The sequence below is a fragment of the Aythya fuligula genome, chromosome 23, assembly GCF_009819795.1.
Source record: "Aythya fuligula isolate bAytFul2 chromosome 23, bAytFul2.pri, whole genome shotgun sequence".
Taxonomy (NCBI): Eukaryota; Metazoa; Chordata; class Aves; order Anseriformes; family Anatidae; genus Aythya; species Aythya fuligula.
Window position 1 is genome coordinate 3,095,381 of NC_045581.1, and position 18,662 is coordinate 3,114,042.

At 57.3% G+C, this 18,662-nt stretch overlaps 1 protein-coding gene across 1 annotated transcript; it reads left to right on the forward strand.

Moving 5' to 3' along the window:
- The first annotated feature begins 1,390 nt into the window (after nucleotides 1–1,390).
- On the forward strand, nucleotides 1,391–17,770 carry YTHDF2 (YTH N6-methyladenosine RNA binding protein 2). The gene is made up of 5 exons (XM_032202369.1): nucleotides 1,391–1,417; nucleotides 1,569–1,593; nucleotides 2,181–2,260; nucleotides 6,314–7,921; nucleotides 17,566–17,770. Exons 1-5 carry the CDS (start codon nucleotides 1,391–1,393, stop codon nucleotides 17,587–17,589), a joined length of 1,764 nt encoding a protein of 587 aa, XP_032058260.1. The 3' UTR covers nucleotides 17,590–17,770.
- Nucleotides 17,771–18,662: the final 892 nt, after the last annotated feature.

Sequence of the window (18,662 nt, forward strand, 5' to 3'; positions counted from 1 at the left end):
TTTTGTCAGAGCCCCCCCAGGAGCTGGGCCTGGGCTGGGGGGGGACAGGGATGGGTTTTGGGGCAGCCACCCTGGCTCTGTGGCCTGGCCCTGGCGGCTGCACCTTTCCCCCATGGGCCTGGTGGGGCTCCCCGACCTACCAGGGCCCCCCCCTGCCCCAGCTGACACCCCAAAAACACGGGGGCTGGGGGCTGAACCTCAAGAACCATTGGGGTGGTTTTGGGGTGCTTTGGGTGCTGGTTTGGGGGTTGGAGTTGTTTTGGGGGGCTGTTTTTGGGGTGTTTTGGGGGATAGTTTTGGGGTGTTGTGGGGGCTGTTTTGGGGGTTGAGGCTGTTTTGGGGGCTGTTTTTGGGGTGTTTTCGGAGCTGGTTTTGGGGTAGTTTTAGGGTTGGGGTTGTTTTTGGAGCTGCTTTTGGGGTGTTTTGGGGGTTGGGGCTGTTTTTGAGGTAGTTTTGGGGCTGTTTTGGGGGTGCTTTGGGGGCTTTTTTTGGAGTGTTTTTGGGCTGTTTTTGGGGTGTTTTGGGGACTGTTTTTTGGGTTCGTTTTGGGGTCTGGTTTGGGCGTTGGGGTTGTTTTGGGGTTGTTTTTGGGATTAGGGCCTGCGTGCCCACACTGTGCCCCCCTTGGGTGCAAGCACTGAGCCTGTGGGGGCTCTGCCGGCCTCGTGCAGCCCCCAGCCCTACCCCACAACCCCACAGCCCCTCAGGGCCTCGTCCCGCAGCCCCCAGCCCCATGGGGCCCCCGGCCCCATTGCGCCCTATGGGGAACACGGGGAGGGCATCACAGTGGGGACGCCCCCCACACCCCTAGGCGCAACGAGCCAAAACAGCGGCGAGCTGTCGTGGGGGAGGTGGGCGAGCCGAGCCTAAAACTCGCCTTTTTTCACCCAAAAAAAAAAAAAAAAAAACCTTAAAGGGCGCGTGGCCCTTTAAGAACTCCCCCCTCCCACCAGGGGGCGCTGGGGGCCCTCCCGCCCTGCGGTCCTCCGCCGGCCCGGCATGCACCACGCCCCCCCCCCCCCCTCCCTCCCGCCATTGTGCCTGCGCGCGCGCGCGCGGTGCCGCGTGACGCCGGGTTGAAAGGGGTGGGAGGGGGGGAGCGCGCGCGCGCGTGTGTGGGCGCGAGCGCGGCGGGCCCGGGGCCATAGAGACGCGGACCGGAAGCAGAGGCCAGAGGGGCAGGGAGGGAGAGGGAGGAGGAGGAGGAGGAGGGGGGGGAGGCGAGGAGGGGGCCGCTCGCCTAGAGCGTCGCCCCCCCCAGCAGCCCCCTTCCGCCGCCGCCGCCGCCGGCCCGGAGTCCTCCAAAGGCGGCCGCGCCCCGAGCCCCGCTCCCGGACAAAGCCGCCGCTGCCCCGCCCCGCCCCGCCCGCAGCCCCGCCGCGGAGCCGCCATGTCGGCCAGCAGCCTCCTGGAGCAGGTAGGGGCCTCGCCGACCCCCCCCCCATCTCCCCACACGCCCCCTTTCCCGACCCCCCCCTTTTTGCAGGCCGCGGCCCGGTGGGGCCTAGCGGCGGCCTCCCCGCGGCCTGGGCCTGCCCCGCTCACCGCCGCGCTCTTCTCTCCCGCAGAGACCCAAAGGGCAGGGGAATAAAGGTGAGGGGGGCGCCGGGGGGGTACCGGGGGTGTGGGGGGTACTGGGGGGTGTGGGGAGAACCGGGGGGGAGCGGGGCCACGGGGTACTGGGAGCGCTGGGGGGGTACCGGGGGTGTGGGGGGCACTGGGGGGAACGGGGGGGGTAATGGGAATGCTGGGGGATACTGAGGGGTTTGGGGTATCTGATGGTGCTGGGGTTATGGGGGGGTACTGGGAATACTGGGCGGTACTGGGAGCACTGGGAGGTACAGGGGGATGCTGGGGGGGGCACCGGGTCCGGTTGGGAGCTTGTGACTCCGGGGGAACTTGGGGCTCGGGGGTGGGAAGTGCTCGGCTAAAACAGTCCCAGGCAGCGTGGCCGTGAGCTGAAGGGTTTGGGGGAGGAGGAAAACCGCCGGGGAAAGGGAGAAGGGCCGCTAAGTAAATAAAATAAGTGAAATAAAAGCTGGCCTGCTGCAGGAGCGTGAAGGCGCTCTGTGCGTGGGGCTGGGGGAAGCTCTCGGGCAGGGGCTGTGGCAGCAGGGCGGCCTCGTAGCACCCGGCGGGGCCGTGGCAGAGCTCTGTAACGCCCCGAATCTCTCCCCCAGTGCAAAACGGCTCCGTGCACCAGAAGGATGGCTTAAACGATGACGACTTTGAGCCCTACTTGAGCCCCCAGGCCAGGCCGGTGAGTAAGAGTACCTGCAGCGGGCAGGAAGCGCCGGGAGCCCGGTGGTTTCCTGCTGCTCCTGGCTGCTGAGGCAGGGCTGGCATCCTCGTGTCTGCCGTCCCCGGGGCATTCTGCTCGCCCGATAAACGTGGCTTTTACACCTGCAGCTCCCCAGGCAAAAAAAGAAACAGCCCCCAGTGGGTGAGGACTAAAGCCGTTAGCAACCTTTTGGGGTGTGGGGACCCCCTAGGGTTGGATTCAGCTCCTTTTTAACAGTAGCAATCAACTGTCTCCAAGTTACCGTTTCTGATCTTTCAGTTTTACTGTTTTGACCTTGTTTCCTTGCTTGTGTGTGGTTCTTTATCCCCTACGAGCAGATGCACTCTGCTGCATTGTGAAACTGCTTCACAAAACGCTGCTGTGCTCTGGAGGCTTTGGGAGGATACTATCGGGGCTCTTATCTCTGCCAAGTAAACTGAAAATGCACGTCAAGGGTTGTGTTTTTTTTTTTTTTCCCCCTCAAATTTTCACCAAAAAAAAAGCCCGCGGAACCTTCGTGTGATAAAGGCTGTGAAGACTTTGTTAGAGCTCGAGTTAGAGTTGGGCTGCAGACTGTGACCAGCTTCGGAGAGTTGCCCTTCCCGATCCTTCCCCTCTTACCTCGTTCCTTCAGATTATCTCTGTTGGTAACTGGTCTGTCTTCGGAGCAGGAGAGCGACACGCAGCAGATGGAGTTCAGCTGATTAGACGTTACCAGTGGGCATTACAGATAAACATCTGTAGGCAGAGCGGGGCCCTGAGTTGGTTCCCTTGGCTTCTTTTCCCTCTCCTGCTGTGATTAGTGAAAATAAGCTGCCTCGGTTCTCTCTTTCTGTATTTTTTTAAATCATATTTACTAGTCAGTGTATTTTTTTTTTCAGATAAAGGTGCCACATGTTTTGTTGGAACGCAGGAGCAGGTTTCTATCTCAGTTAAATATTCAACAGGTATTTTCCTAGTTCCTCTAAAAACTTGAGGCCAAGTTCCCTGTCAGTACCCTTCAGCATTCGGCCTGTCCGTGAAGGTAACTCGCTGTGTTCAGCTCCCTAAAAAGTTATGAGCCTGAACTGTGTAGGGTGAGAGAGCGGGCTGACTTTTTCAAGTCTTGACTAAAATTAGCTATTTTCCTTGCCCTATCACTTAATGGTCATAGTCTTTTTTGTTTTTTTTTTTTTTTTGGCCCCAAGACCAGCATCACCAATCTCTAACCTCCATCTGGAAGTGGAAGTGTTTCCTACAGATCATAGTTTCATTTAAATTTCCTAAATAGCATGACAGTAACTGCAATATTAGAAGCAAAACAATATTTTACTTCATTTTGTGTGCTTGGTACCTATCTGAAAGTTTTTCTTCTTGTGTCACAAACTGGTAAAATTATTTTTTAAAAGCGAGGAGCTGAACCACAGCAGTTACCCTAGAAATTCAGCAGGAGTGAGGTAAAGCAGCTGTGTTGATTTTGGCTGAAACTTTAGGGTAAGTTGAAGTTGTTGGTTCCTTTTTTTTTCCACTGCACTGTGATGTTCTTCACCTCTTGTCACCTCTCATCTGTATCGTGAGGCTCCTGATAATAAAAATCCAGAACCTGGGGGTGAGTCTGGAGGTGACCAGAGCTGCTGAGCCGCCGAGCCAGGCTCCTGATAGAGAAGCAGGAAGGTGTGCGCCCCTCTTCTGAAGGTGGGAAGGGAGCTGAGACTGAGAAACGAATCAAATTCAGCCAACTGCTGCAGCACAGCACGAGAGCTCTGCTGGCTGAGCCCTCTCCAGCAGCACGAGGTAACCACGCTGTAAAGTTTCCTGGCCTTTAACTGGAGAGCTGCTATTTCAGGTGCTTGTTGCTGGCCTGGCAGCCTGGGACGTGATGTTGCTGCACGTTTCAGAGCTCAGGTACACGGTCAGTGACTCTTTTTCATTTCAAAAACCAGCCCCAGAAGCTGAGCAGCAGCAGTAAATAAGCCCCAGCCTCTGGTCTGAGGTGGAGACGCAGAGGGATAGCGAATTTGAGGAAATAACTGTATGTGAAGTCTTAGTCATCGGAGAGAATTAAAAGCTGATGAGGCTTTATTTGCATGCTAATCAGTGTCAGTTGTGCAAGTGCAGTGCAGCAGAGCGAGGTGCTGCTTGATGGCGAAGCACGGCTGTGGAAATCGAGGCAGTGAGCAGCAGCGGGCCTGTTGCAAACACACCGAGCTGCCAGCTCTCACCTGCTAATTAGGAGTTCGTTAACTCCTCTGCTCCAGCCTGGGCTGCAGCGGGCTGCCTTCAAGTTCAACGTCAGGCAGCACACGAGGAAATGTTTGGAGGTGACAGGGGGCCGGGTGTTCGGCTGGCTCCGAAGGAGGAGCCTGCAGAGAGGGAGCTGAGCTCTGCTCTGCGCTGCCTGCAGCTTTTAGGTGAGGGCAAGGCACTTTGCTGGTTCCAAATAGTAATTATTTGTGAAGTTCCTTCATTTGCCTTGCAAACCACCGCTTAGAGTCAGTGTTGCTGTTCGTATTTTTGGGCAGATGGAGCCCTCAAGACCGTTGGGTGGTTTGGGTTAGCAGGACTGAGTTCCTCAATTACTGAAACCGTGCCTGGGATAGGAGTCAATGTCGGTAATGTCTGGGCAGACGGGCAGGAGTGACGGGCTCAGAGCTTCCCTGCAGTCACGCTGCGAAGTAGCACAGAAAGTTTTTTAGTTTTACACAGGGAAACAAGCTTTGTCTCTGCTAATGGATTTGAATTAAGGGATTGGAACCAGGGATCTTGAGAGCCCCCTTCCACCCCAAACACTGAAAACGGGGGGAATTTAATTCCTATTGATCTGGGGGAAGCTGAGGCTGACCCCGTTAGCCCCAAACCTGTTGCTTCCATTCAACCCCGTGGAAGGCGCAGAGGCAAAGCTATTTCTGGAGGATGCCCGAGCCATCTTGAGAGCCTCCGTGGATTTGGGCACGGCGTGAAGTCCTGGGGGAGCCGCTTGGCACATGGAAATGTGATTCAACGAAAAATGGAGTAGAGCCTGCTGCAAGCCAAGCTTTCAAACGGGAACTGAACTTCTCATCTCATCTGCATCGGGTTGGCATGTGAGCGGCTGCGTAGCACCAGGCCGTCTGCACCCAGGTTCAAATTACCAGCTGATAATGTCCATTAGCGAGGCTTTAACAGCTCCCCAGGGGGGACCCGGCTTTGAATACGAAATGACAGATGTTGTTCGTGGAAGCAAATCTTAGTCATGTCTGAGAGTTTCCTAATTGTAAAATTAAGCACTTGTTTTCATAACCTAAAGGCTATTTGGATGTTAAAAGGGAGACCGGAGCACAGAGCAGCTTTTTTTTCCTGCTCTGCAGCCTGCTTGCTCATGCTGTCGTGGTCACCACGCCATGAGGATGAGATGTTATTGATCACTCCCCATCTCCAGGTGTTTTTAGGATGTGTTTGCAGCAGCAGAGCAGCTGGTATCCCAAAGATGAGGCATTAAATCCTGGTTCGTTTGCGAGTTCTTGGAATATTTCGAACTCTTAACAGTTGGGTTGTTGGGATAAAGCAGTTCTGGGTGGTAAGTTTGAGGAAGGGACTTGTGCTAGAAGCAGCGAGGACACTTGTGATTTCGGCAGTGCCCTTCACCCCATGTATTCCACTTCTCTGCCTCCTTCCCCCAAACCCTGCATCAAACAGAACGAGCTCTGACACGTACGTTCCCAGGTGAGAAAATCCCTCTTCCCTAGCAGGTAGGAGAAGCAGAAGATAACACTGTGCTAGGTAAGATGCTCCATTCACAGCCCGAGCAGGAGCTCTGAGGCAGCCCCAGCGAGCAGTCTGCACCGTGTGTGAGGAGCACCGTGTGCTCTCCTGGCACCAGGAGCTGGCGAAGCCTTTGTGCTTCATCTGGCAGCAAAGCTGCTGCTGGAGGTGCTTTGGGGCCGGGCCTGTTTGCCTGCCCGGCCCCAGGGCAGGGAGGGTTGGGCACAGGAAGGCAAAACAGCTTCTAGTCCTGGTCCCTGGAAGCTTCTTCTGCTGGTCCTAACCGCTCAGCGCTCGCTTTCTGTTTTGCAGAACAATGCCTACACTGCGATGTCCGATTCCTACCTGCCCAACTACTACAGCCCCTCCATCGGCTTCTCCTACTCCCTGGGCGAGGCTGCCTGGTCCACGGGGGGTGACCCCCCCATGCCCTACCTGACCTCGTACGGACAGCTGAGCAACGGGGAGCCCCATTTCCTCCCCGATGCCATGTTCGGGCAGCCGGGGGCCCTCGGCAGCACCCCGTTCCTGGGGCAGCACGGCTTTAACTTCTTCCCCAGCGGGATCGACTTCTCGGCTTGGGGCAACAACAGTTCTCAGGGACAATCCACTCAGAGCTCCGGCTACAGCAGCAACTACGCCTACGCCCCCAGCTCGCTGGGGGGAGCCATGATCGACGGGCAGTCCGCCTTCGCCAGCGAGACCCTGAACAAGGCTCCGGGCATGAACGCCATCGACCAGGGCATGGCCGCCCTCAAGCTGGGCAGCACGGAGGTGGCGAGCAACGTCCCCAAAGTGGTCGGCTCGGCCGTCGGCAGCGGCTCCATGGCCAGTAACATCGTGGCCTCCAGCAGCTTGCCCCCGGCCACCATCGCTCCCCCGAAACCCGCGTCCTGGGCCGACATCGCCAGCAAGCCGGCCAAGCAGCAGCCCAAGCTGAAGACCAAGAACGGGCTGGCGGGCTCCAGCCTCCCGCCGCCCCCCATCAAACACAACATGGATATCGGGACTTGGGACAACAAAGGGCCGGTGCCCAAAGCCCCCTCGCAGGCTCTGGTCCCCACCATTGCTCAGCAGCCCCCCCAGGCGTCCCCCCAGCCCGTGGGGCAGCAGATGAGCGGCAGCCCGCCGGTGGTGGCGCAGGCTTCGGCCGGGCAGCAGCAGCAGCAGCCCCAGCCGCTGCCCCCGCCGCAGCCCACCCCGCTGGCCGTGCCGCAGCAGGGGGCGCAGCCCGCCCGCTGGGTGGCCCCCCGCAACCGCGGCACCGGCTTCGGCCAAAACGGGGCGGACGGCGGCGGCGGAGGTGGCGGAGGAGCGGGGCAGGCTCAGGCCGGCTCCGGGTCCGCCCCGTTGGAGCCTCACCCGGTCCTGGAGAAGCTGAGGTCCATCAACAACTACAACCCCAAGGATTTCGACTGGAACCCCAAGCACGGGCGGGTGTTCATCATCAAGAGTTACTCGGAGGACGATATCCACCGGTCCATCAAATACAACATCTGGTGCAGCACGGAGCACGGCAACAAGAGACTGGATGCCGCCTACCGCTCCATGAACGGGAAGGGCCCCGTTTACTTACTGTTCAGCGTCAACGGGAGCGGTCACTTCTGCGGGGTAGCAGAGATGAAATCCGCTGTGGACTACAACACGTGCGCGGGGGTGTGGTCCCAGGACAAGTGGAAGGGACGTTTTGATGTCAGGTGGATTTTTGTGAAGGACGTTCCCAACAGCCAGCTGCGGCACATCCGCCTAGAGAACAACGAGAATAAACCAGTGACCAACTCCAGGGACACTCAGGAGGTGCCTCTGGAAAAGGCTAAGCAGGTGTTGAAAATCATTGCCACCTACAAGCACACCACCTCCATCTTCGATGACTTCTCACACTATGAGAAACGCCAGGAGGAGGAGGAAAATGTCAAAAAGGTAACGCCTGGGTCTGCCCGGCGGGGTCCTGCGGGGCAGGAGGCGGGCTGCCGTGCCGCGGATGGGGTCTGTGGCCTGAAGGCATGGGGTGTGTGGGCAATTTTGGGGATCAGGGTTTTTTTGGGGGGGCTTTTTGGCTGGCTGTGTGCTCGCACAGGCAATCTGCTGGCCAAGGGGGTGCAGAGGGGTGCTGCCAGAGCTGGGTGCCTCCTGGCAGAGTGGGGTGAGGAAGCTCGTGCTGGCCCTGCTGGTGGTCTGCTGCCCTTCGGTTGCTGCAGATCCTAGACTTTGCAGCACCACGCTCTGTACAAAACCCATTTTCACCCCGTGGTCAGCTCCGGGGTCGGGATGGCGCAGAGTGGGAGATCAGGGGGGGCTTTGGGGGCGGTGGAGGCTTTGGCAGATGTTCCCCACCGCTCGTAAAACCTCCGCTTGCAGCAGCTCCTGGCCCTCCCTGGGCAATCCAGCCCCGTGCTTAATTATCCTTCCCGGCAGCAGGCTTTGTCTAATGCCCAACCTAAATCTCCCTTGCAGCAATTTAAGGCCGTGAGCGCTCGTCCTCTCCCGTGGAGGCGGCGCGGGTCGTTCTGTTCCTTTGGCAGCGAGGGGTAGGACCTGAGGCCGGTCGGCTGGCACTGGCACGGTGTGGCCGTGCCCTGCCACATGGGTCTGCCACCCCGAAGCCTGCTGTCACCCCTGTTTGTTCACGGGGAGGGCTGGAAATTGTTCCCAAACTCTGATTTGGGAGGAAATTCATTGAATGGTGAGCCTGGGTGCGCTCGTGTTAGAATCACCTGCGGCTGACCCGCTCTGCAGCGGGGCTCTGCTGGGATTTGATCACAGCAGTGATTAAAATTGAGCCCCGGCACAGCTCCTGGAGGGCTGTCGAGCCCTCGGGTGGGCTCTGCACCTTCAGCGCTGGGGAATCTTCCACCAGCAGCTGGAGAACTGAGTCAGGAGCTGCAGCTGCTCACCACGGCAGTGAACACCTTCATTTCTTGTTGTATTTACTTGGAGCATCGTCCCCATAAGCAGCATCACCAGAGGTGGTCCCATCTCGGAGCCTCAAGCATTTGCAGTGCCTGAAGGAAATCTGTAGGGGAGGAAGGAGCCGCAGGGCAGGGGGAGAGGAGGATTTCTTCCTTTCACACCTGAGCTTGCTCTCTGTGAGGACCTGGATGCGCTGTGTGACCTCGCATCCGAGCATTGCTTGCTCTCCATCCAGCCTTTCTCTTTCTCCTTTCTCAGCTGAGGCTGTGAGCGGGGTGGGCGTTGGGGGGTGCTGCGGGAAGCGGGGTCCTCACCTGCCCGGCATCTGGGCAGGGACGGAAAGAAAATTGTCGTGGGGAGATGCAAGGGGGTGGGAAGAAGGAAGAGAACAGAGGGGGAAAGGGGCCAGGCACGTGGCTTGCTGTTTGCTAGCTTACAAGGGCTTGAAAATGAGTAAGATATTAAAAATAGGGACTTGGCAGTTTCCTTTAAAATGCAAAACATCCCTGCCCATCTCCTCAGCTGGGCCTTGCAGCCTGTCCCCAGCAATCCTTGGATTTTTTGGGGTGCTCCCGTGTGGTGGGGTCAAAGCGGCCGCAGCAGCAGGCGTTGGGCGCCTCCCTCCCGGTGCTGCCGGCGCTGCTCCAGTGCAGAAGTGGCCGTTAGGAAATGGAAATGCTGCAAATCCTCCTCCGGGAGCAGGAGGCAAGGAGGAATTCGTGAAGTTTGCTTTCGGCTGCTGACTCACCATGGGGCATGCGGAGGGCTGCTGCCCTGTGACATCCGGCACGGAGGAAGTGAGTGGCTCTTTTCTTGCAGCATTTCGGGGCTTTTCTTGCAGCGCTTTGACCTCTCGGAGGGCTCTGTGCCGCGGCCCCGGGGAGGGTTGGGGTTTCTGTGACCGCTGCCGTGCGCCCTCGCTGAGGAGCGGCTGCAGGGTGGGTGCTGACAGGCACCCTGGGGCTGTGGTTGGCAAAAAAAAAAAAAAAAAGAACCAGAAAAAAAACCCAGCCCCACGCTGTGCCTGCGTTGGGACACCTCAGCGAGTCACCTGGAAAAAGAAGAGTAATCAGAGAGCGCAGCCGGGGCAGTGGAAAGTTAAAATGCTCCTGGGGCTGCGGCGCTGCCTCCCTGCCCGTGGTGTGTCAGGCTGCTTTTGTGTCGGGGAAATCCCACTGCAACGAGCTCTTTGTCTCCACCACCAGTCCTGGGGTGGCGATGCCACGGTAATTCCTGCGTTCCTCTCCCCTGGAGCTGAAATGTCTCCGCTGGGCTGGGTTGTCGCACTCGGCTCCCAGCTTGCCAAAACCTTTGCAGTTGGATCCGTGCTCGCCGCCCGAGCAGATGGGCGAGCTCTTGTGCAAGCCTGGGAACCCTCCAGGATCCTTTGCTACAGCTCCCTGCTGATGTCGCTGCTCTAGAATTCCCCAAAATAGTCCCCAGAAGTCATATGAAAAATATCTCTGGGGGTTGGTGCTGTTCCCTCTGGCCGGTGAGGGGAGGTTCAGCGGTGCTGGAGGCGCTGCAATCGTGCTCTTGTCCTCGCCTCTGCCCTCAGGTTTCTTTTGAGGTCTTGCTTTGCTCTACTAAATCCATTTTTGAAAGGGTTCAGGTGTTTGTGCCCAAGGGATGAAGCCGACTGCCGGTGTGACCCTGGCTGGAGCAGCGCAGGGCTTCTGGAAAGCCAGCAGGGTTTGTGGGGGGGGGGTCAGCAGCTCCTTCCTGGGAAGGATGACTTTACGTTTGGTGAATGAACAACCAAAAAACATGCTCCCAGCAGCGCTGAGCACAGGTCTCTCATCCCCTTGCCAGGCCTGGGGGACTTTCCTTGCGGGTTTCAGGGATTTGGGGAGGGAAATTGCATGAAAAGCGCCCTGCCCCCCCCTGCAGGGCGGCCGGCTGCCCTTGGCCAGTTGGCATCGAGTCGGGGCGAGCGGTGCGGGGTCGGGATCTGTGCTGAGGCTGTGCCCCTCCAAACAGAACCGTGAGGCTGCTGCTTCCCCAAACGTGCTGCTTTCTGCGCTGAAGGAGTTCCAGTAGGGGCACGTGGCTCTGCCCCCACAGCAGGTAGGGTGCAGGGACACGGAGCGGGGCTGTGCCTGACACCAGCAGGCAGCTCCCCAGCCCCTGGGAAAGGGAACGCCTCCTGGTGCCTCCTGCAGAGCTCTTCAGTTCTTCATCTGTAGCCTGAGAGGGCAGGGAGGAGTGGGTTTATTTCCTGTAGCATGCACCTGCACTGCTCTCCTGCTGGTTGTCCTGGCTGATGCTGTGTTGTGTCTGGTTCTGCCATCTCCCCAGGAGAGCGTTTCTGGCTGCAGGGGAAGCAGATTCGGTTTGTGGGCACTGCACATCCAGGCACAGGCAGCTGTGACAGCAAGGGGATGCTGCTTGCACTCTTGTGGTCCCTTTTATCCAGCGATCCCGAGGCTGTTTGCTGTTTCTGCTCCAGATCCTGACCCTAGCGAAGGGTTTTTAGCTGGTTTTTACCAGGACAGGCACCGAGTGCCCTCCACTGCCTGGTATCACGCCTTCTTTCCCCCAGCTTAGTCCCAGCCTTCCCAGTCCTGTACGTGTGTCTGTGTTCATCAGTAGCAGTGAACATCACCCCTGCTGCATACCCTTGTAGCTCGTTGCTCCCCGTTTGCCACCAGCAGTGCTTTGTGTGTGCCATACCTGCTGGCAGCACTGCGGGGCACTTAGCGGTGATCTCCCAGAGCTCAGTTACGTTTTGCTTTGCTTAGGGGCAGCAGAAAACGGGAGGGGAAGGCTCAGCTCCCCCTGCCCTGACCCAGGAGCAGCAGGGAGCCCTTTCCCTGCAGCGAGGGAGCCTGCTCCAGCTCCTGACTCCATCAGCATCTCGTTAGAGCCAGCTTGTGGCTTCTGAAGGTGGGGAGAGGAGCTGTTGAGGAACGGTAATCAGATGGAGAGCCTCTGTCTGCAGGTCAGCAGGCCACCAGCAGCTGCTCGCTCCTTCCAGCTCCGAGCTGCAGGATGCCCCGGCCTGATCCTCCTGCCAACGTATGAAGTGTCTGCACTGTGAGCGTGATGACTCCAAGAGAAGGGCTGGAAAACCAAGACTCGGTGCCTCCCTCAGCGACTGAGCCGGGCTGTGTGTGGCTGGCGGATTCCCTGGGAGCTGCGAGGAGGTTTGGGGGTGCGAGGAGAGAGAATGGGGGATGTCAGTGCTGGTGGCTTTCTTCAGGAGCTGTGAGCAAGGTGCTGGCTCCGAGGTTAGCAGCCGCTGATCCAGGCCCTGTGGTTCAGGTTATTTTATGAACGGCTGCTTCTCCCTACAAGCAGCTGGGTTTGAAGCCGAGCACTCATCAGCTCTCGTTCAGTGACAGCCCCGTGTGTGGGGCATGGCTCTGCTCTGCTGCCCGGGCTTTCTGCCTGGTGCAGGGTCACAAGACATCACCTAAAGCTGACCAGGATCCTAGGAGACTCCTTGTGGCAGTGCAGGACATGAAGAGCAGCTTCATGCACCGAGTTAGGGGGAAAATTGTAATTCTGCAGCACTTCTGCCTGCAAGGAGTCACTTTTCTCTTCTGTGTTATGTGGCTGGTGCTCAGCTAGGAGGCATCATGTTGGGTGCTGTGTGACTGTTTCTGTTGCAGTTATTTGAGCCCTCTTATTTTCCTGTACATTCCTGTTTGTACCTGGTTGTGGCTGGGCTGTCCTGGGGCTTTACGGGTTCCTAAATCAATTCCTTTGTGGTGCGTGCTGAGTGAACCAGCGCTGCTTTGCTCGTACTGGGGCAGAGTTGTCCGAGGCAGGCTCTGCTCAGGAGGGCTGATGTTACCTCTGGGATAACCTCTGGCCTTCCCCAGCTGGGGCAGAGCCCCTCAGAGCTCCTTCAGTGCTGAGCTGCCCAGCAGGAGGTGCTTACTGGGCACACACCTCGTGTGATCGGCCCTCTGAGCAGCTCACAGGAGAGCTCTGGGGTTTTGCAAGCTGTTCTCTAGGAAGAGCTTGGAGATGGAGCCTGTTTCTGGTTCCATACCATTAGTCGTTTTATTAAAAGGACAATGCTGAGGGTTTTCTCCTGTGGTTAACAGCAGAGTGGTTCTTACAGTGCAATATTGGCTTAGAAGACTTGAGACAAGATCTACCTGCAGCTTCGTCTCGTTTCTAGTCTTGACACTAAAGCAGTGAGATTTCTTCCTGTTCCATGTGCACGGGGAAGGCTCTGTCCTCCCAGCTGTTACTCGTGACTTGGTGTCACCTCCTGTAAAACCTTCAGAGAACTCCTAATTGCGTGATGATAATGAGGACACCACGAAGTCCCGACCATCGCTCAACCTTTAGGCTGCTGTCAGCCAGCCTGAGTTTGCGTTCAGCTGCTGCGAGTGCTGTGCTCCTGGTGAGCTTAAGGGAAAAAAAGGGGAAAAAAAAAAAAAAAAAAAAAAACAAGAGTTGAGATCTCGGACTGCTCCGGTGAGTGGTGCTGCGTGTTCCCCTTCAAGCAGCAGGCACAGAAGGCTGCGGGTGGCTCGGCTGTGTGTGGCCCTGCAGCCCTCACTTGGCACGGAGAAATCGAGCATCTTCACCGGGGGTTGCGAGGTGGCTGACCCGGGGCTCTGCTGCATGCGTGGAGGCGTTCCTCGAGCCTCCTTGCTCTTTTTCCAGGTAGTCAGCTCTGCGTGCAGCCAGCAGTAAGGTGGTCAGGAGCAAATGGCTGTGAGGACAGCACGAGCATGGGTTTCTCCATCTCCTAAGGCTCCCTCGCCTTTAGCAGCTTCTGCCTCAGGAGTTCCTGGGCTCAGGGGTTGTGTCCTGCTGGCTTTCCTTCTCCCACGTTTTGATGCCTTCTTTGAGCATCCTCAGGACGCTGTGGCAGCAAGTTCCTCGGCTTAATGAGGTGCTCTGGGCAGAAGCTGCCACCTCGTTCTCGTGCAGGAGGAGAAGCTGAAAGCTCTCAGCGTGCAGCTGGTGCCTGCTCTGCTCTCCCACCCCATTTGGCCGTCTCTTCTCCAGGAGCGAGAGCTGCAGCCCGGTGCCTCTGCAGGTAGAAACTCTCCTGCCCTTTTTTTGCTCGTCCCTGCTGCCCTTTTTGAACCCTTTCCCAGTTCTCCCGTGGAGGTGGAGAGGAGCAGGCGCTGCTCGGGGCCCAGGAGCAGCTCAGGCTGTAGCAAGGCCCGGCGATAAGGTCTGTTCTGGACGTGTTTGCTCTGATTGGGGGTGTTTTCCGAGCGCTACGGATCAAACCAAGCCTTGCTTCTGATCCTTACTGGCAGCTCGGAGCCCGTCGCCGTGGGGTTAGGGCAGTGTTTGTTCCCACCTGCGTCATCGGCTTTATCTCAGCCACGCAGACCGAATTCACTGCAGCGTTCAGCTGGGTTTTGTCCCAAGGCCCTCCAGTTCTTCACACTCGGCTGCTGTTTTATTACCTGGGATGGAACAGTAGCATCAGGAAACGTGGTCACTTCATTATTCGCTCTTTCCTATTTTTTAAGGGCTCTTTTGAACCACAGATTTCAGCAAAGCTCCCCAGATTCTCTGCACAGGGTTAGTCAGTCTTTACCGTGACACTCGCACGGTGTGACAGAGGGTACAAAAAGTGAGATATTGAAGGGTTTGAACCATCCAGGTGGGAGCCCTGCCGCTTCTGAAGGGGCACAGGGTGCTCATTTTCTGGTGCTGATCCTCCTTGTGTGAGCAGTGACTGTAGAGGAACCCAAGTCACGAAACATGCTTCTTGTGGACCCAAATGGGGAGGAACACAACTTTTGTTTAAAACACCCAAAATCACCTTATTGTGCCTGGTGTAGGTGAAAATTTTGGCACAGAGCTCAGGGAGCCTCTGTAAGTGCCGTGGGATGCCGTTTGCTTGAATTTGACGTTACCTGGTTACCTGCTCCCCTTCCTTTCATCTGTGCTGCTACTTCCCCACTCCGCAGGGTTTCTGCGTGGCAGATGGGTCAGAGCCAAGCGCCCTGAGCCCCGACGGGGAAATTGGAGCTGGAAACGAGAGGAGCTGTTGTGCCCAGAGCCACCGACTGCAGAAAGGTGGCAGGCTTCCCGTGCTTCCCACCCCGGTACTGGTGGGGAGCAGTGAGGGTGCCCTGCAGGAGGACGAGGTGGATTTCTGCCCTTCCCAGCACCTCGATGGGATCTGTGCGGCGGCTGCTGCCTGCACCCCGGAGCCAGCAGGAGCCCGCTCAGCCCTGCTCGTGGTGTCCCTGCTTGGCCCGTGCGTTCCCAGTGATGCTGGTTTCTTCTTTTAGGGGTTGTGTGGATGTTGGTTTTGCTCCCTTAGCTTTCCATCAGGTTCTTAGCTGCAAAGCAGGAGGTCTTCTCCTGCTCTGGCAAGGAGTTGCTTTTATTTGGAGGTCTCCCCTTGCCTCCTGGTGACCAGGAGGTGCAGGCACAGCCGTGTCTGGAAGCCGGGCGCTGTTCTGGTGTGAGGCAGGCTCGGGTGCAGCTCCTCTCTGTAGCTCTCACGGCTTCCTAATGCCCACAGCAGGAAAACCTCACCTTTGGTTTGTAACCCAGGCCTCGGGGCTGTCTGTGGAGCAGATAAACCCAACAGAAGCGAAGCCTCGTCCGTGGCTGCGCTGGGCAGGTCTGAGGCAGCAGAGAGCTGCGAGTCCTCACGTCCGAGCCGAGCCAGCAGCCTGCCTCGGGGACAGGGCCCTGGAAATCCTGCTCTGCATCACGGTACCTCGCCAGGATCACAGCCAGGGTGCGAGAGGAGAGCTGGGGAACCAAACACCGTGCTGCTGCAGCGAGAGCTGTGGGCTGCTGGAGGTGTGGGGCAAGACGCAGGAGCTCGGGGAGCTGTGTGGGTCTCTTGGGGCCGGTGTCTGGCTGCAGGGTTCGGGGATTATCACCCGTTGGCATCAGCTCTGGGTGCAGGTTCCTGAGCCCTCTGTTGGCTTTGGCTCCCCACAGCAGGGCTGGGGTCTGTCCTCAGCCTGCTCTGCTCGCTCCTTCGGCTGGTGGCATCGGGACCTGGCTGGTGGCGTTGGGACTGCTGTGATGTGTCACAAGGATTGAGCAGGGTGATGCCGGAGGGCTTCTGCTTAACCAGAGCTTGGTGCCTGCCAGCCCCGTGGCGCTGTGTGAGCGACAGCAGCCGGATCCCACTCATCACCGATCCCTTTTGCGCTCCGGTCGCTGACGGATCGGCTGCGGGGAGGCAGGGATGTGTCCGTGCTGGTGTCCTTCTCCTGCTCCTCCTATTGAAATCAGCGAGGTGACAGCCCAGGTCTGCAGGAAGGCAGCCAGGGAGAGCAGGAGGCTTTTGGGGATCTCCTCCTGAGGGTGTCCTACGAGATCAGAGCCCAAGGTGTGGACGCTGGCACCGTGCCCTCGGTGGTGGATGCTGCTGCCCTGTGGCACCTGTCCTGGTGCTGTGTCCAGTGCGTGGCCAGGCTCTGGGTGCTGCTGGAGGTGGTGGCTCTGCACGGTGCTGGGTCGATGCTGAGCAGGAGGAGGCTTTGAAATGGAACACCAGGCTGAGGAGGAGCGGTGCTGTGATCCACCCCGAAACGGAGCTGTTCGGGCACGTCCCTGCTCTAGCCTGGAGGCTTGGGGACATCTGGCAGAGCCTCTTCCGAGGGGGTGTCCTCTGCCTCTGGGAAGTCGGACTTTTTGAGGCCGTTTATCTGAGGAGAGCTGTCCCAGGCTGTCAGCGTGCCCTGGCCTCGGGGCTGCCTGGGGCTGGCACCTCCGGGCACCATGGGGACAGCCACGAATGGAGCCGTTCTGCTCAGCACCACGGTACTTGGATTTTTGCAGTTGAGTGCTGACATCTTTTAGCACCTGCAGGAGGTTCGGGCAGCCGTACCGGAGCAGAACCGAGTGAAATCAACTGATGCAGTGCAAATACTCTTGGAGAGCGTGTGCTCGAGTCCAGCCCCTCTCCCTGGCAGGTCTCCTGTGCACGGCGCTGTGTGGGGCTGGCTGTCCCCGTGCTCAGGGAGGGCAGCAGGGCACGGAGCAGCCCCAGCACCCAGCGCAGAGGAGCTGGAGCTGGAGCCTCCTTGGTGCTGCCAGCTCCTGGCACAAGGTGCTGCTTCCAGGAGGCTCCGTGAGCTGTTGGCAGGTTTCCTTTTGGAGGTGGTGCCTGGGAACAGCGCTTTGAAGGTGGGCTGGGCAGCACCTCCTAATCCCTTGGGATAGTCAGAGCTGCTTCTGGGCAAGGCTGCTGGGTTTGGCTTGGCTCCAGCCCAGCAGAGCCGGCGACACGGGGCCATCTGCCCAGCAGGTGACACGGTGACCCTGGGGTCTGGGCTATTTGGTGCTGTGCTGCCTCTCTGGCACGGGGCAGGTGTTTGGATGGGGTCTGTGTGTGTTCAGCGCTGGAGGAGGGATGCAGGCGGTGTCTGCAGGCGCTGGGAGAGCCTCCAGCCCGTGAAACACCAGGGGAAGAAGGCAGAGACAGCGCTCCTCAGCTCGCAGGGCGATCCCAGAGCTCTGCTGTTGAGGATCCCTCAAGGGGCAGGTGCTGAGCTGGTGGCCCCGAGCCCCGTGCGCCTCCTGCCAGCAACCGGCACGTCTCAGGCTCACCTCGCCCACCCCAGACACGTCCCTGCCGTGTGCTGAAACGCTGCCGTGTGAAACCAGTGAATCAAACTCAACCCTGGTGGTTTTGTAAGAGCTGCTCGGCTAACCTGGTGTCTTTTTTTTTTCCTTTTTTCTTGCTTTTGCAGGAACGCCAAGGCCGTGTCAAGTAAAAGACCGTTCCTCCCCCAGAGACTGCAGCAGAGGTTGCGTCCCGGCTATCTCTCGGAGAGAGAAGGAAAGAGCAAAAATATCCCAGAGAGAATTAGGACTTTTTTTTTTTTTCTTAATTTCATTGACTTCAAAGTGACTCTTACAAACTTGCAGTTTAAAAAAAAAAAAAAGTATTGGAATTTCACAAGACATAGGACTTAAAATAATAATAAAAATTAAAAAAAAAAAAAAATCCCTTCTAGGTAGAGCATAGGTTTAAAAAAAAAAAAAAACTGTTCCCTTTCTTTTGGCTTTGGTTGTGATTTTTGGAGCATACGCTTTGTTTTTTGTCTTTTTACTATGTTTTTTCGGATTTTTCAAGTCCGTAAGTGGCATATGCCTTTTTTTCTCTAATTTTTAAACCCCGCTGCTTCCCTTCCTTCCACCCCCTCGCGCCTCCTTCCCCTGGTTTTGACATTTGCACTTGGAACACCGAGTTGTGACATCCACCGCAGAAAGTGGAGGAACTTTTTTCTTTTCTCCCCACCCCCCCCGGCCTGGAAGAGGAGGGATCCGACGAGGAAGTTGGGGTTTTGGCCTAAGAAGAATTGAGCAGAAATTGTCCACGAGGTTGTGTCTTGAAGGTGGTTCATTTTTCGCTGACCCTTTGTTACTCGAAAGTCAAGTACTAGGAGTCCTAAGAGATGTTCTGTTCTTGTGCATTATACGGATTACAGATTAAGTCTGGGTTAATTTGATTTGAGAGCTGAGAACAGCGGTAAAAAAAAAAAAACTTGTTTTGTTTACAGGAAAATGATTTTTGGACAAAAAAAAAATATTGTAAAATGTGTAGTGAATATGTTTCTTCAGTTTCTTGTTAAGCCAATGAGGAATGGGCGTTGCCTTTCTTTTCACCATTAATCACTTCTCAATAATAAACGTGAGATCCTGTTGAGCATCACTGGTGTCCGCTGCTCACTTTGGCGCTCCCCTCTCTGATTTTTTTCCTCTCCTTTTGCTCTGCAGCTCGGGGTTTGCTGCTGCATCCTTCCCTTAATGCTCGCGGTGCTGAGCCTGATGGGCTCGGGGTCTC